General features: G+C 45.2%; 1 protein-coding gene across 7 annotated transcripts in view; it reads left to right on the forward strand.

Annotated features, from left to right (window-relative positions):
- LDB3 (LIM domain binding 3) overlaps positions 1-18,714 on the forward strand; it is a 282,469-nt gene that overhangs the window by 232,112 nt on the left and 31,643 nt on the right. For all 7 annotated transcript variants that reach the window (XM_075348995.1, XM_075348997.1, XM_075348996.1 and 4 more), the window contains 2 exons: positions 5,449-5,890; positions 6,342-6,522. In XM_075348995.1, coding sequence (XP_075205110.1) covers positions 5,449-5,890; positions 6,342-6,522 — 623 coding nt within the window. The remainder of the gene's footprint in view (positions 1-5,448; positions 5,891-6,341; positions 6,523-18,714) is intronic.

Genomic DNA, 18,714 nt, shown 5'->3' on the forward strand with positions numbered 1-18,714 from the left:
GTAGCGACCTGTATAACGATATCTGCTGTCATTGGGACCCTGTCACACAGTGTCAAACATAGCGATGCGTCCTGCCCAGCAGGACATCGCCTTTGAAGAAAATGGTCCAGGACATTCAGCAACGACCGGCGACTTCACAGCAGGGGCCAGGCGTTGCTGGATGTCACAAACAGCGACATCGCTAGCAAGATCGCTGTTGCATCACAAAATCCGTGACTCAGCAGCGATGTCGCTAGCGATGTCGCTTAGTGAGACGTGACCTTAAGGCTATGTGCGCACGTTGCGTAAATACATGCAGTTACGCTGCGCTTTGTAGCGCAGCATAACTGCATGCGTCCTGCGTCCCCTGCACAGTCTATGGAGATTGTGCAGGGGCCGTGCGCACGTGGCGTCTTAGAGCGCAGCGCTTCGGCTACTGCCCGAAGCGCTGCGTTCTAAGAAGTGACATGTCACTTCTTCCGTGCGCTTTGCCGGCAGCTCCTGCTCTGTCTATGGCAGGAGCTGCAGGCAGAGCGCATGGAATCGGCTTTTTTTTTTCTCTACGGACATTTTCTGCAGCGATTTGAAGCGCATGTGTGCCCTTCAGATCGCTGCAGAAATTTCTGCAGGGCTAGTACGCAACGTGCGCACATAGCCTAAGACTCCCCACCTTCCATTCACTACAGCTTTCAGTCTCCACTACCTCACTGCTAAGGCTCCTTTCACATTGCGTTTTTCTCTAAGTCCACAGGTCCCGTCGGGGCATCCGTCCGGACCGCCCCTCCCCCACTCTGGAGCGCTGCGTTAGCGTGTGCTATGTTTTGTGCCATTTTTTGCACATATACGTTTCTGCAGACGGACACCCGAATGTAGAGGAGTACGTTCAGGTGTCCGTCTGCAGAAACGTATATGTGCAACAAATGGCACCAAACAGAGCACACGCTAACGCAGTGCGCTCCATAACAGTGAATGGCTCTGTCGGGCGCATGCGTCCGGAGCACGCATTGCAGAGTGGGGGAGGGGCGGTCCGGACGGATGCCCCGACGGGACCTGTGGACGTAGAGAAAAACGCAATGTGAAAGGGGCCTTAGGAAAAACCTTGCTACTGACCAGGTCCCGACCTATCTCTTGCACCCTCAATGCTCAGGTTTAATATCACATCTTGTTGGTAGATCATTGTTATTGCATCATGAATGTAGAAGCAAATCCTGAAACTCATGGTGGAAATGTGTTTTTTTTCACTATTTCACATCAATTGGAAATTTGTTCCCGTTTTTCATTACATGATATGGTAAATTGAGTTGTATCATTCAAATCTGCTACTCGTCCTACAATAAAACAAGATAGGTAAATAGAAAAATAATGCCTAGGGAGTTCATGTGAAAGTGGTTGTCTCTGCTGAAACTACTATATATGAAAAGTGAATTATCATTCTGTCATGTAGTTTTCATGTATAAAGTATAAATGTTACATCCAGACTCACAATAAAATCGGGCATAGTGCCGAGCCAGTGTGAAGAATGAGTGGAGCAACTCCTGTTCTACAGCTACTGAAGAATGTCAGGTTGCACCTCAAGTTCTTTATTAACACTTTTCTCTTTAGAAAAAAGGTAGTAAATCACACTGAAATTATTTACTGCTCATGTGACAAGGAGGCCATGTTCCCTTTCTTCTACATAAACTACTATTGCATGCCCATTATCACAGAAACTCCTGGCTATTTACCTACATTGTGTTCAGCCATTCAAATGAATATAACACATAAACACACATAGTCCACCCTAGCGGGAAATGCTCAAAACAAGCAAACTCTGAAAAATCACATAAAGAAAGAATCTTGCAATTGGCATTATTAACCTGAATTTCTGATAGTTAGGCTTGAGTCCATTTGCCGTGTTTTGTATAATGCTAAACAATACAGGAATACCAAGCAGTAAGTTATTTCCCTACTTTACCTTTACCAACTTATGGAAAAAGATATGTAATTGATACAGGAAATATTTGCATGTGTTTTCTGTGTCTTTAAAGAGGTTGTCCACTACTCTTACATTGATGGCCTATCCTTAAGAAAGGTCATCAATGTCTGATCAGCCTTGGTCCAACTCCGCACACCCCCGATGATCAGCTGTTGTTGGTGAAAATGGCGGCAGCAAGCAGACGGAAATGCTCAGTTCCTGAGCTGCCCCATCTTCTGATAGCGGCTGTGGCCATGTGCTGCACATTTGGCTCCCATTCAAATCATTAGGAGGCTGATGTGCAGTACCCGGCAGCGGCCGTTATCAGAAGACAGGGCAGCTCCGGAACTGAGCATTTCCGGCTGCCTCCTGCCACCGATGGCATCGAGAACAGCTGATCGGCGGGAGTGCAGGGAGTTGAACCCCAGCCAATCAGACATTGATAGCTTATCCTAAGGATCGTGGAACTATCCTTGGAATATGTCATTCATATCAGATCTATGGGGGTCTGACTACCAACAACCCTACTAAGCAGCTTTTTCACATACTTACAATGCTATTCATGGCTACTTCACATTCTAAGGAGATGTGCTACCAGTATGCTGTGGCATAATCAATTAGCTGATTGATAGGGGTTAATATAGGTCTAACAATTAAAGTCCTGGAAAACTCCACAAGTGACAATCCCAGCAGATGGCTGAGGTTTCAGCTCCCTGCATTACAAACCAACTGCTGAAGTCACTGCAAGAAAGCTGTGAGCAGGCAAATATGTAAGACTATGTTCACACACAGTGTTTTTGCTGCATTTTTTTCTGCAGCTAAAATCCTCCCTCTTGGTAGTAAATACACTGCATTAAAAACATCCGATTTTCGTTGTTTGTCCCTTTTTTGCAGCTTTTTTTGGAGTGTGGATAAGGATGGCTTTACACGCTACGAGATCGCTACAGCGATCTCGTTGGGGTCAAGGATTTTGTGACGCACATCCGGCCCACGGGGCAGGTGGTTAACCTACTCATTGCCAGACCATTGAGGGTGTCACAGGTGGCCTTGTCCGGTTCCGTTGCCCCGAGGCGTACAGCAAAAGAGGGGAAAGCGGGGTGATTGGGAAAGTTTGTCGTAATGCCACCTGTGGTATGCGGCCAGGGAATAGCCGCTGCTGCAGAATTCCCCGCCTTTGCAGCTGGTATGGCAGCCGGGATGGTGTCGCTCCCCACAGGTGGAGTGGGCCCGGATGGATGACGGAGGGAGAGGTTGTGGCAGTCAGCGCCAAAGCGCTGGGCGGCAACACCGGTAAAGACAAGCCAACACAGTCTCTGCAGGTTCACAGGTTCAAGGTGTCTTTTACTCACAACTTCAGTTGCCAGCCCAGTAGTCCCGGTCACCGCCGTAAAAAGGCTCCGGTCAATCCCAAGCAAGTGAAGCGTCACCACCGGTGTTTGAAGAGAGAGAGTTTCTTTTCCTTAGGGTATCCACTGTGGAAGTTAGGAACCTGGGCTGAACTCCCGCTCCTAGCCTCAGGCCTAGTGAAGGTCAAAGTGTTCCAGAGGTGTCTTGTAAGAACTATGGTCCCGACTCGTCTGTCTGTCTGTGTGAGCATATTGCGCCAACCTCTACCCCCAATGTGACCGCCCCCTGGTGGCTGCCCTAGCGACTAGAAAGTCCCGTGTCTCTTAATGGCCACCCCCCGTCTATCCCAAGACAGATCCTCAGTGGGAAGCACCTGACTGTATCTAAGGTGAAATGTGGAAACACCGATGATTAACCCCCCCTTACCTGAGATGGATACCGCACCTTAACTGAGGTGCAATCAAGAAGGAAGGGTATGAGGGCACTACGGCTATAAAGAGTGGGATCAATGCAAATAACACACCTGAAAATACAGGACAATGTAGAAGAAAAAGAAGGTGTGTAATAAATGGGATCACCATAAATATAAATCCAAATAATCAATTTTATTGACAAAATAACACCAGAAACATGTTAAAATTATTTAAAACACACAAAAAGTGTACTGAGGTGCAGTATCCTGTGGCGACCAGATCCTCAGGAGGGCCACATGAACATAGCCGAATACAGAGCATAGCTCATAAGGGGAAAGTTCCCTCTGTTATATCAATACACCCTAATAGGATCATAAAGAAAACCTTGAGAATATTGAATGTTGTAAAGACAATTAAAACATCAATTTGTTTATTTTTTTTCCATAACGCCTTTCCTAATTTAACAGCTCCATTTACCAAGTTATGAGCATCAATTAGTCTTCCCTTACTGCAAAATCATATACCTATAACTAGAGAAATTATGCAGATTGTTATGACAGTAACATTAGATAAGTTAGAGAACATGTCCGGGCACCAGAGTATTCTCCATATTGTCTGCGTGATGCCTCTTCCCGCTTTCAGCTTAGAGATATGCCACAACACGCTGAGACCTTCATCTTAAGAATATGACCACACTGTAAAAAGGGTATTTTTAAACTTGTGATTGGATGATTCATCCAGTACTAGAAGTGATATGGGATAAATCTTGTTACAGCTGCCTATAGTGAGAAGACTATAAAAAAAGTATTGTCATGTCAGTAATGGAGCTCTCGGAATATGTCATTGTAATACATGTGAATATAACACAGCTAAAATATCAATGCACCATTTTTATGCTGCATATTTGCCCCAAACTTTATCATTTGCGTCGAAGAGATACTGGAATAGATGAAAAACAGAGCGGTCGTAGGACATAGTGACAATGTATGCAGATTCAGGGATGGAGTCTCGATGGACAGCTGCCCGCTAGAGATGGAAGAATTGATTTGCAGGATTCCGGAGAGGTCACTACTCCGTGACCGCTAAAAACCTGTGAATCTCCTTACCTCCCAACATTTCTGGCTCCTCTTTTAATTAGCGAAAAGGCTGGGGTAGCCTCATTATTGTGGTGTGACACATCCGGCCCACCTAATCAAAGCAGGAACTAAGAATGCCAGAAGATAAGGAGATTTGCAGGTCTCCTGTCCAGTGGTCACAAGGTACTGACCTGGCAGATGGACCAGAGTCCTGCTAATCAATTCTCCCATCTCTATCACTCACCTATTTTAGCTACGTATTGGACACAACAGCCAACCATGCATGAAGTGCAATTACTCAGAGTTCTGCTGCCTTTGCCAGGTCATCGATGATTCCGAGTGGCCCTCAATCACATAATGACATGGAGGAAAAATATTTAACTGAGGCCAGTCATATTTACTTTTTCCATTGCACATAGTGGAATATGCAGAAACATGAAGAATATATTGATACACTACAGATTTCAAATCCTTAGCAGAGGTCATCTTACTTGGCAAATTTTCTCTGTAGAGATTGGATTAGATTTTACAAAAAGGCATCTACAATCTGGGTACTGTAAATAGTTAAAGGTTTAGTTTTTCTATAGGGGTAAAGTAGTAAACTATTATGTGTGATATGTAGCGTTTACATGGTGACATGCACTCTAAAACTACTCCTTAATGCTGTTACATGTTACAGGTCCTTCTCCAGGCTTTGTTCCATCACCTGCACCTACGTACTCAGCACCTCCTCAGCCTACGTACTCAGCACCTCCTCAGCCTACTTACTCAGCACCTCCTCAGCCTACTTACTCAGCACCTCCTCAGCCTACTTACTCAGCACCTCCTCAGCCTACTTACTCAGCCCCTCCTCAGCCAGACCCAGCCAATCGCCCACCATGGATAACTGATGAAACCTTTTCTCAAAAATTTGCACCTGGGAAAACTACATCCACAGTTTCTAAACAGATTCTGCCAAAAGCAGCACCTCCTCCTCCACCTCCAATAACCACTCCAAGCTATACTCCTCAGCCTGCTAGTCAACCACCTACACAAGCACCAAGAGGTACAATTCAGCGCGCTGAGCGATTCCCAGCAAGCAGCAGGACCCCTCTTTGTGGACATTGCAACAGCATCATTAGGTAAGCAGATCAAACAGCTGGCAAAGGAATATATATATATATATATATATATATATATATATATATATATATATATATATATATATATATATATATATATATGTATATATCTAATCCACACTGAAGACCATTCCAAGGGATAGTTGAAAAATCGTGTTCACGTTTTCACCAAGTTAAAATATGCTTTAAGCAGAAGTTACCTCTTTAGGCCGTGTTCAGACCATGAATTTGTGATACTTTTTCTTTATGTGAAAACACCATAAGGTCATGACAATTTCCCCGCCTTTTTAGAAAATTGAGGCAAAAAAAACATTGGGAACACCAAATACTTTAGTAGACATCAAAACTGCACTGTATGCAAGGCCTTTTGAAATGTAAAAATGTTTTCAGTGTATTGTGTGCATTTTTAGAAAATGATTTATTAATTATTTTGTATGCATCTACTATACAGGGGTCCATTCTTAGTGGCCATGGGTAGATCATGGCATCCAGAGGAATTTAACTGTGCCTACTGTAAGACGTCCCTGGCTGATGTGAGCTTTGTTGAGGAGCAGAAGAGTGTCTACTGTGAACGATGCTATGAGCAGTTCTTTGCTCCAACATGTGCCCGTTGCAACACTAAAATTATGGGGGTAAGTCCTAACAAAATTGAAAGTTGTAATCCTAATTCTAAGAAATATTGCATATCTGCTATTATTATAGGTGTTTCATAGGTTCTGATTTTGAATACTTAATTTCTTACAGCCTACAGTCACATTGCTGCCATATATGTCATGGTGTGTTGATGTATTTATTAGCTCTAAAAACTGAAGCTAAATTTACTATTGCAAAGCAATTTTAGTACAGAAACAATACTGATACAAGATAGGAATGAGAGAGTACCTACACAAATATAGACTACAGTTTGTTCAACTGACTTTTTAGATTGGGTTTGTAGACTTGAAGGGTAAATGTATTAGGGTATGTGCGCACCTAACCACTTTTTTTTAGCTCCAAAGATGTGGCGTTTTTGGCCGCAAAAAAATGCACAAAAACGCATCTGCGGCAAAAAACGCATGCTCCATCCAGGACTGTATGCAGATGCTTTTTGCCCAAAAACGTAAAACGTAAAAAAAAATGACGTGGGCTTCGCCATATTTTTGTATGCCAACCAGGTACAGCAGGCAGGTATGGGCTGCCTGCAACCCCCAGCTTTGTGCCCGGCTGAAAACCAAAAATATAGGGAAGCCCTTTTTTTTATTATTTCATGAGTTTCATGAAATAATTAAAAAAAATGACGAGGGCTTCGCCAAAATGTTTGTGTCCAGCCAGGTACAACTAGGCAGCTGGGGATTGAAATTTGCAGCGCAGGGTGCCCAAGCTTTCTGGGCACTCCTGCTGAAAATTGCAGTCCACAGCCACCCCATAAAATGGCGCTTTCATAGAAGCGCCATCTTCTGGCGCTGTATCCAACTCTTCCAGTGGCCCTGGTGGCGCTCACACACTGGATAATAATGGGGTTAGGGCTAGATGTATATTATCAGCTGGCCCTAAGCCCGAAATTCATGATGTCACACTAATATTAGACATGGTCACCATGAATTTCTAGTAAAGATAAAAAAAAACACAACACAGAGAAAAATATTTTTATTAGAAATAACACACAACACACTTAGTGACTCCATCTTTATCGAACTAAAGACACCCCTCTCTGCAGTAATCCTGGGTCGAGGGTGCCGCGATATCCAATTCGGATCCAGTATCATCTGATCGGTTTGCCGGATATACAATCAGCTGATACATCAGTAGAAAAAAAAAACTACACACTTCTGTGCAGACTCCCATCTGATCGCTCCAGGACCCAGCGGTAATCAGCTGATGCGGTCACCTGACAGCATTAGCTGATAGTTTAAACTGGTCGCGTGGTAAAAAGCCGGCCTCAGCGCTGGACTTAAACTGTCAGCTGATGCCGTCAGGTGACCGCATCAGCTGATCACCGACAGATCCTGGAGCGATCGGACGTGTCCCTGGAGTCTGCAGACAGGTGAGTATGATATTTTTTTTTTCCACTGTTCAGTTTTGATTTCTCAGCTGCTTCCACCTCCCATCCGGACATGGCGCCGGACAGGAGGTGGAAGTAGGGGTGGCGGTACCGGGAGGATTCACTCTTCTGTGTTTACCAACACAAGGAATCCTCTTCCTGTACACATGACTGTACTACCCACCCCTTGCATTTATAGCTGTGTTTTTTAGTCATAGAAACGCAGCTATATTTGCAATTTGCGTTTTGCATTGCGTTTTTGAACATCTCATTGAACTCAATGGGTGAAAAACGCAATGAAAAACACAGGAATAATTGACATGCTGCGTTTTTGTGGGCACCACAAAAACGCAGCTAAAATAAAACGCTGTGTGCAGACAGCAAAAATTAAAACTCATAGAATTTGATGGTGAAGCAAAGTCATGCAGTTTTCTGAACAAAAACGCACCGGAAAAATGCGCAAAAATGCGGTAAAAAATGCCTAGTGCGCACATAGACTTAAGCTCTTTCATAGTAAGCAGTTCCAAAATACAGGAAAGGTATATAAAAAATTGTTAAGGCAACAATATAAAAAGGGATAAAAAGGTTGTCATTACCGGACAACTCCAGCTTAATCAATTCTGATCCCTCATAGAATCATAGAATGTTAGAGTTGGAAAGAACCTCCAAGGTCATTGTGTCCAAAAATTTAGGATTCACTAAACCATCTCAGTCACCCTCTGTTTGAAGCCTTCCATTGAAGGAGATCTTACCCCCTCTCATGGCAGCCTGTTCCACTTGTTGATCATTCTCACTGTCAAAATTTTTTTGTAATATCTAATCTGTATTTACTCAAAACTAATTAAAACTAAGCATAGTTTTTCTACATCTGTACAGCACAATAACCCCTTTAGATACGTTTCCTTCAATAAATGCACAAAATTAAATGAGAAAATTCAAAAAACTTTAAACTACAACACACTAATAGGATATAAAGGAGCCCTTAATTATAGTGTATAAAACTCTCAAATGTCATTGATATAACTGATTAAAAAAATCTCACAATGTTAAACAAGTGGTGCTAATCGTGCAGGAGACACTAGACTATTATGCAAATACACAGGTCTAGATTTCAAAACATAATAATAATAATAATGGAGTCTATACTCATACTCATACATTATAACAATTTTCATCAGCAAACCTGTAAAAATGAAAACTAATTGGTCCCAAAAATAGAACTATATAAAGGAAGCTTTGTGTATATAGACTTGTGCCGGCGTCACACGGTATGATATATCGGGCAAAATATGTCGTCGGGGTCACGTCGTTAGTGACGCACATCCGGCATCGTTAGACATATCTTACCGTGTGACACCTAGGAACGACTGTGAACAAGCAAAAATACTCACCTTATCGTTGCTCGTTGACACGTCGTTCATTTTCATAAAGTCGTTCCTCCTTCTGTGCTCCGGTTGTTCATCGTTCCCGTGACACCTGCGTCCCGGCGGCAATGCGGAAGGAAAGAGGTGGGCGGGATGTTACGTCCCGCTCATCTCCACCCCTCCGCTTCTATTGGCCAGCCGCTGTGTGTCATCGCTGTGACGCCGAACGTTCCTCCCCCTTCAGGAAGAGGATGTTCGCCGCCCACAGCGAGGTCGTTTGGAAGGTAAGTACGTGTGACGGGGTAAAGGACTTTGTGCGCCACGGGAAACTAATTACCCGTGATGCGCAAACGACGGGGGCGGGTACGATTGCTCATGCAATCGCACAATAGATCGTACGATCTGACGCTGACATTACATAAAGTACATAATGTTGTGAGGTCCTTGCCACCTCAACGTGTGTTTCATCTTACCTTCATCAGGGTGTATTGAGCGAGATCAAAAACAGTCTAATCAGATTCTGGCCAGAAGTATGCATATTGAATTCTTGTGGCCATGTAACTAGCGTTAATGGGGCTGACTCTGGAGAATCCTCACAGTGCACAGTACGCACGTTCTGAGGATTCACCAGTATGTAGTCACACAGCGTGGACAACTGCTTTAAGGGGTGTGTCTACAGTGACTCAAAATGGACACAACATTTTGGGCACTGAAATTATAAAGCATAGAAAATTGCAGTTTTTACTTTGCAGATTCACTGAACATTAGCCAAATTAGTCAAAAGCCCCTACATATCTTGATAAATGTCTTGAAGGGTGTTGTTTCTAGTATGGGTGCTGTTTCTCTTCTTGAGGGTTCATTTTCTTTTCATTTCTTTTCCTTCTTACAGCATCTGCAATTTTCTGCAGCCCACCCATCACTAAAGGCCGCTTTACACGCTGCAATCTCGCTAGCGAGATTGCTAGCGTGTGTACCCGCTCCCATCGTTTGTGCGTCACGGGCAAATCGCTGCCCACAGCCCACAAAATCGCTCGGACATGTCACACTACTTACCTGCCTAGCAACGTCGCTGTGACCGGCGAACTGCCTCCTTTCTAAGGGGGCTGTTCGTTTGGCATCACAACGACGTCACTAAGCGGCCTTCCAATAGAAGCGGAGGGGCGGCCCACCTCCTTCCATCCTCAGTGCCGGCGGCCGCAGGTAAGGTGAGGTTCCTCGTTCCTGCGGTGTCACACATAGCGATGTGTGCTGCCGCAGGAACGACGAACAACATCGTACCTGCAGCTGCAACGATATTTGGGAATAGGGGAGCATGTCAACGATAAACGATTTTGCAACCTTTTTTGATCGCACGTAGGTGTCACACGCAACGACATCGCTAACGAGGCCACATGTGCGTCACGAATTCCGTGACCCCAACGACATCACTTTAGCGATGTCGCTGCGTGTAAAGCAGCCTTTATTGAAGTTAGACCTTGGTTACGCCTTGGCCGAGATAGGCCTTTAAGAGGTTACCTCAGGGTTCCCTGATTGACTCCTGACAGAGTGCCACATCTTTCCTCCTCAAACACTTCTGCAGAACTCTCTCTCACCAGGCCCATCTCTCTAACCAACCCACTGGTCATTTGTCACTCCTCCCCTATCTTATTTAACATCTAATTATCCACTGCTCTTCCCTGACCACTAGGCGGCACCGGCCGCTATACAGTCATGGCTCTGTTACATCGGGGAACCGCCCTTCAGTAGCAGCAGTGGTCATTTTAATCACACGCATTAACAGCATGTGTGGTACCTAAAACACATTATCTTCCTAACACAGACAAATAGCATAATACAGTAGGGGGGCTGACCACATCCTCCATGCCTCCTCACTTAAATATTATCATCCATAACCAGAAGACATTAAAACTTATAAAGCAGCAAAATATTACTATTGTTATAGAAAATTTCAAAGTCCACTTTTCCTATGGCCCAGGTACCAGACAAAGGTAGAAACTTGTAAATCAAGACACCTATAGGCAACAGTCCTTTTTCCTGTCAGCAGCAGTATCATCCATGCACCTGCCGGTTATTGTCATGGTGCAAGACAGTCCTGGACCCACTCCTCAGGATCTATTTCCTTCTTCCTCCCCTCTCTGCGGATGCCAGTCCCTGATGTACAACACTGTCTACGAGCATTGGGTAGAGTTCCATGGGCCACAGTCTTTGGGGGGGAGAGAGCAAAGTCTTTGGGACAAAGGGGCAATGTCCTGGGGTAAGAGTAAAGTCCATGGGCCAGGGCAGTGTCCACAGTGCAGGTGCGAGCTGTTTTGTCACTGCCCAAAAGTTCCGCATATCAGCAGAAGGGAGCGCAATGTGTCCAAAACAAAACAGGGAGGAGAAAACAAACTCAAAACTTTGCCTGTGCCAGGCCAACTTCAGGAGCCGATGGTGCTACCACCCAAGAGTGCCAACTAGCTGTGGACCCACACCTCCCACCTTTTCTTCCCTTGGATAACTCAGGCCACCCATTTTGCTTTGGTAGGATACAGGGCCGGGGGCTGATTGTTATCGGGGTCAGGGTTTTTGGGGCAGTAGCCTACTCACTATTGCTGTGGCCAATGTTGGCTGTGCTTCCGGGGGTAGCTCTGAGGCCGATGCTGTCTCTAGGTCTCCGAATTTCTTGGCTGCTCACACCGCCTGCAGCTGCCGGAGGCACTCCCTCAGCTGAAGGGCTGTTTGAGACCCACCGTTGCAGTCACCACCTTAGATAATGGGGCCAAATCCACCGTGGCCACCAACTGTCACCATAGGTCCCAGTCCTCAGAGGCCATCTTCCACATTTTCAGGCCCCCAGGCCACCCGACCTTGGCATCTGTGGCCAGCTGAGCCACCCTGTCCTGCCATGTACGATGACCATGGCTACTATGGGCATGTAACCTATACCAGTGGGCGTCCCTAGTGAGCAAAGGTTCAATGATCAAATCCTCTACTTCGGGAACAGCAATGGCTCTGAACTGTAGTGTTGGGGAATTCTCTATTTTCTAGGCCGCACCCTCCCATGGTGTGGCCTCTTCTGGATCCTATGCCTGCTTTATCAAGCCCGCCACCCGTTCTCCATCAGCTTTTTGGGAAGAGCAGCTCTTTCCCTCTGCTTCGGGAACAGAAACGGTTCCAAACTGTACTGTTGGGGGAGTCTCCATTTTCCAAGCCGCACTCCCCCATTGTGTGGCCTCTTCCGGTTCCTAATGCCTGTTTTTTCAAGCCCACCGCCCATTCCCCATCAACTTTTTGGGAAGGGCAGGCTCTTTTTCTCTGATGCACCCACTGGGGGCATGCATCACTGAATGCAGGGTGTTTCTTAATCCCCACCTTCCGAGCATACATGGTACAGTTTTCTTTTCCCTCTGTACCACCCATGATGGGTGGGGCTCGCAGTTGGTCTCAGGCCATGTCCTGCCATCTTTGCTTGAATAGCCAGTAGTTTTTTCATCGAAGGCATTCTTCCCGCAGCCTCTCAAGAAGGGTTGTGTGGGGAACGACACTGTACGCAGCATGACTTGAAGGATGGTAAGGACACCAGGCCATGGGGGCTTCGCACTCTTTCGCCAGAGAAAATCAGTGTGTGACTTCGGTCGGGTTGTGCAACACTTACTGCTTTCTTCTGGTTGGTGTCCATCACCTCTTAGTTGGTCCCCATCATAGACGCAGTAGTCAAACAGGTAACACTGGAGTACACTTGGCAAATCAAAACTTGAACAGTTTATTCTTCCCATATTATGACAGACATGGCCTCACTCCCAATGGTTTTGTGGCTGCTGTTTTTTTGGGGTACTCTCATTTGACTTTTCCCCACTATCTTGGAACTAATCCACAAGCTGCTGGGCACCTGTGTCTCCGTTCCCCCACGCTTCTTCTCACTGCTGACCTTTTCTGCGCCCCGACGGCTATCTAGTCTCACAACTTCCCTGAACCTGCTGGGGCTAGCTGTAGGTTCCAAACCTTTTAGATGTTATCTCAGGATTCCCTGACTGAGTCCTGACACCATGCCATGTCTTTACTCCTCGAACCCTTCTGCCGAACTCCCTCTCATCAGGTCCATCTCTCTAACCAACCCACAAGCCATCTGTCACTCCTTCCCTAACTTATCTAATAGCTAATCCTCTGCTGCTCCTGCCCAACTGCTAGATGGCACTGGCCACTACATGATCCCAGCTCTGCTACATCAGGGAGCCACATTTCATTTAGCAGTAGTGGTCATTTTTATCACACACATTAACATCCTGCTTGGTACCTAAAACACAGTATTTTCACAAGAGACAAAAAGCATAAAACAGTAGGGAGTGCGACCACCTCCTACGTATCTGTCACAACTCTCTTTCAGTCAGGAATGGTGTGCACAGTAGTCACAGTGTCTGTCTGTGATTGGGCCTTGTTTGGACTTCTTGTCTTCCATACGGTGGCTGCTGTTACATACAGCTGAATACTGAAAAGTGATTTCTTAATCCTCCGACCCCTGACCTCAGACCCATCCCCTTTTTCTCACCTCTCTCATTTCCCTCCTTCACAAGCCTCTTGATGACTCAAGGGTGTCTGACTCCAACACTAATTAAGATAATTCCCATGAACTGAACTGATCTCCCCTTCTCTCTGCTGTGTGTGCTAATACATGGTATGTTAATTTATCCACCCTACTTTCCCAATATATCTGACCTGTTCTCTCTTTGCTTCAATATCTCCCTGCTCCATGCTCCAGCATCTCACTGTGACCTCTTCCCCCCCTGTTCCCCACATTCCTTTTATGACCTTTGTTTACTCTGCCTATGTGATGCTGCATCTGGCTTCTTTGATTGAGTGATCAAGAGGTTCTTGTTGCACCCCACCTCTTCACAGCTGATTGCACTTGTATATGTATATATTGGGGCTCTAAAAGTCTGCACCAGACTTTGTCTGCACCATGACAAGTATGCATCATATAAGTATGATGCATTGAATTAGGCCAGAATTAGGCCTGAAGTGACCGGAAGGTAACTGGAAACATAGTCACAGTAAACAATGTTTGTGTTTATCTTCACTTTCACTTCTATAATACTTCACTTTTTACTGCCCCCTCTGATCCCTAAAGCCAGTAATGAACTTTTCATCTCTCCCTCCATCCTCCCCACCAATCTCACCTTCCCCTCAGATATTTTCCTCCACATTTCACCCAGTGTCTCCAGACACACACACGGCCATCTCATGGCCTCTCCTGCTCCCACCTACTAACACTCTCACTGCTTCTCCTCACTGCTGGGGATATCTCTCCTAATCCTGGTCCTCACCACATTCCTATTGTCACTTCAAACCCCCATCCACAACCTATCACAAATTTCCGCAACCTCTCTAACCTTATACCCATCCACCCAGCCCCCGCTCCCCCAGTCCCATTAACAGGAGCTCCATGGAACGCTCGCTCTGTCTGCACAAACTATCCTACATCCATGATCTTTTCATCACTAATAAACTTTCCTTCCTCACCATCACAGAAACCTGGCTCACCCCTCTGACACAGCCTCTCCTGCTGCACTTTCTAATGGCGGTCTCCAACTCTCTCACACCCCCCACCCCAGCAACAAGCATGGTGGAGGAGTTGGTTTGCTCCTGTCCGACCAATGCTCCTTTACACCAATTCCACTACCACCCTCGGTTACTCTCCCATCTTTTGAGGTGTCCTCCGTACGCATCTACGCCCCAACCAACCTTCAACTGGCTGTCATTTACCGCCCTCCAGGGCCAGCCACTGCCTTTTTTGACCATTCACCACCTGGCTACTACACTTCCTTTCCACCGACATCCCCACCATCATCATGGGTGATTTCAATATCCCTATTGACACTTCCCACTCATCTGTCTCCAAACTTCTAACACTCGCTTCCTCCTTTGGCCTCATTCAATGGTCTTCTGCAGCTACTCACAAAGATGGCCACATGCTGGACCTCATCTTCACTCGCCTCTGTTCCCTATCTAACCTCTCTAACTCACCTCTCTCCCTGTCTGACCACAACCTACTCACATTCTCTTCCCTCTCTTCTCCAAGTATGCAACCCCCCCCTCCACAAACTTTCACACCCTCGCAGAAATATCAAGCACCTTATTTAGACGCACTTTCTCAGTCCCTTATCCCTCTCACAGACATTGCATTTTTACACGATCCAGATGCTGCGGCAACTTTATACAACACTACAATCTCTGCAGCTCTCGAATCAGCTGCCCCCCTCACACACACCAAAACCCGCACAATCAACAGGCAACCCTGGCACACGAGGCAGACTAAAGAACTGAGATGGCTTCCAGAATTTCTGAGCGCAGATGGAAGAAGTATCATTCCACTGAGCACTTCATTGCATATAAAGAGTCCCTCACCACTTTCAAGTCCACACTCACTGCTGCAAAACAAACCTACTTCTCATCCGTCATATCCTCTCTCTCTCACAAACCTAAACAGCTATTCAACACTTTCAATTCTCTCATCCGTCCTCCAGAACCACCTCCCTTTCCTCTCATCTCAGTTGAAGACTGTGCCTCTTTCTTCAAGCAGAAGATTGACAACATCAGAGCAAGCTTTGGCCCACAATCACTACGGCCCCTTATCATAGTTACTCAGCCCTCTTCCTCCAAATCCAGCTTCTCCACCATGACAGAAAACAATCTTTCCACTCTACTCTCAATTTCACATCTAACCACCTGTGCACTGGACCCGCTCCCATCGCACCTCATCCCCAACATCACCGCAGTCCTCATCCCAGCCCTAACCCATCGCTTCAACCTATCACTAACAAGTAGTGTATTCCCCTCATGCTTTAAACATGCCTCCATTACACCCATCCTCAAAAAGCCCTCCCTTGACCCATCCTCTGTGTCAAACTATCGCCCCATATCCCTTCTCCCCTATGCCTCAAAACTAGAACTGCATGTCCATCTTGAACTGTCCTCATACCTCTCCTCCTGCTCCCTCTTTGACCAGCTACAATCTGGCTTCCGACCACATCACTCTACTGAAACTGCCCTACCCAAAGTCACCAATGATCTACTAACCGCCAAAGCCAAGCGACACTACTCTATCCTCCTCCTCCTGGACCTGTCCTCTGCCTTCGACACAGTAGACCATTCCCTCCTACTACAGATTCTCTCATCTCTGGGCATCACAGACTTGGCCCTATCTTGGATCTCCTCATACCTAACCAACCGAACTTTCAGCGTCTCCCATTCTCACACCACTTCCTCATCTCGCCCCCTATCTGTCGGTGTCCCCCAAGGCTCAGTTCTTGGACCCCTGCTGTTCTCCATCTACACCTTCGGCCTGGGACAGCTCATAGAGTCCCACGGCTTTCAGTATCATCTCTATGCCGATGACACACAGATCTACCTCTCTGGACCTGACATTACCTCACTACTAACCAAAATTCCACAATGTCTGCTATTTCTTCCTTCTTCTCTGCGCGATTCCTAAAGCTTAACATGGACAAAACAGAGTTCATTGTCTTTCCTCCTCCTCACTCATCTCCTCCAACAAGCCTTTCCATCAAACTTGATGGTTGCTCACTCTCCCCAGTCTCACAAGTTCGTTGCCTTGGAGTAACCCTCGACTCTGCTCTATCCTTCAAGCCACACATCCAAGCCCTCTTCACCTCATGCAGACTACAATTTAAAAATATCTCCCGGATCTGTGCTTTCCTTAACCAAAAATCAGCAAAAACATTAGTGCATGCCCTCATCATCCCCCGCCTCGACTACTGCAACCTCCTGCTCTCTGGCCTCCCTTCCAACACTCTTGCACCCCTCCAATCTATCCTAAACTCTGCGGCCCGCTTAATCCACCTCTCCCCTCGCTATTCCCCAGCCTCGCCACTCTGACAATCCCTTCACTGGCTTCCCATCTTTATATTTATTCTTTGTTTAACATTTCTTTTGTGGATCGACTTGTGTGCTTTTGGTCATTGTTTTGCTGCATGAAGCTTGTAATCTATTCCAGCCAAATTTTTTCTCCAGATGTCAAATAGTGCTTCTTTTCTTCCAAACCCTGCTGAGTGCCCAAACTGTATATTTCAGTATCGTATGGAGTGTTAATGTGCTTATGAGAAATTGCACAAAAAAATTTGGGCTCAATTTTCTCTTCTTCCACTTTGGACAATTAAAATTTGGGGTTGAAGCAACTTTTTAGTAGAACAAAAAATGTAATGTACATTTTTATTTTTTGCATTCCTCATTGTGGTAATTCTTGTAAAGCACCTGAAGGTTTAATAAACTTTTTGATTGCAGTTTTGAATACTTTGAGGGGTATAATTTTTATTTTTTTTTTACATTTTTTTTGGGGGGGGGGGGACTTTTTGATACATCTAGGTCCTTCAAAGTCACAAAGTCACCTCAAAGTAAAGTGGTCCCTAAAAACATAATAGGTTTTGTGAATTTTGTTGAGAAAATGCTGCTAACCTATTAAGCTTTCTAACTTTCTTTAAAAAAAATGGAAAGATGATTAAAAATTTTGCTGACATAAATTTGACATATGGTAAATGTTATTTACTACCTCCTTTCTGTGAAATGATAAATTGTAAGGGCATACAAATTCAAAGTTGAAAACATGCTAAATCTTAACAAAAAAAAAATTCCAATTTCAAATTTCTCATAAGTAAATTAAAATCAAATTGATCTAAATTGAGCACTATCATAAAGCACAAAATGTATTGAAAACACAATCTCAGAATCATTGGAATATGTTGAAGCATTACAAAACTAATATCACATAAAGTTACACCATCAGATTTGAAAAAATGGGGCTTGGTAAGGCCATGCTCACATCAGCGGTATTTTGCCGCAGGGCTGGATCCGGTACAAATGCATTTCAGCTCCATTCATTTCCTATGGAATCGCGGTCACATGCGGTGCATGTGACTATATCCCACCGCTACTCCATTGGAGGTGAAATGAGCTGAAACGCATTTGTACCGGATCCGGCCCTGCGTCAAAATACCACTGATGTGAGCATGGCCTAAGAAACACCATTACAGACTGTGGTCAGACAAAATTAAAGGAAGCCTGATGTTGCATCAACGGCATCTATGGGTGGTCATATAGCTTGACCAGTTTTCCATGTAGAGTTGAAAAGATGAAAATTGGCAATAAAATTGAGTTTATGCACCAGATTTTATCTTCTAACTTACATTGATCTTTATAAAATGTCTTTGAGGTCAATGAGAAGAAAACAAGCCTGCGAGATAGTTACGTCTAGTTGTACACTGCACAAGCTTTGAAGTACATGGTGCCCATCACTACCACAGATTATTGCCCTTGGCCTTGTTTTATTGCTTTGAGAAACTGCTTGAATACAGATACTCCCTCAGTTTACTGTAATAGAATGCTCAGTGCCATGTGTTAGGTGATAAACGTCAGACAGTCTGTCCTGATAACACTCCAGAACTGTGAAT

The sequence above is a fragment of the Anomaloglossus baeobatrachus genome, chromosome 5, assembly GCF_048569485.1.
Source record: "Anomaloglossus baeobatrachus isolate aAnoBae1 chromosome 5, aAnoBae1.hap1, whole genome shotgun sequence".
In the NCBI taxonomy this organism is placed as follows: Eukaryota; Metazoa; Chordata; class Amphibia; order Anura; family Aromobatidae; genus Anomaloglossus; species Anomaloglossus baeobatrachus.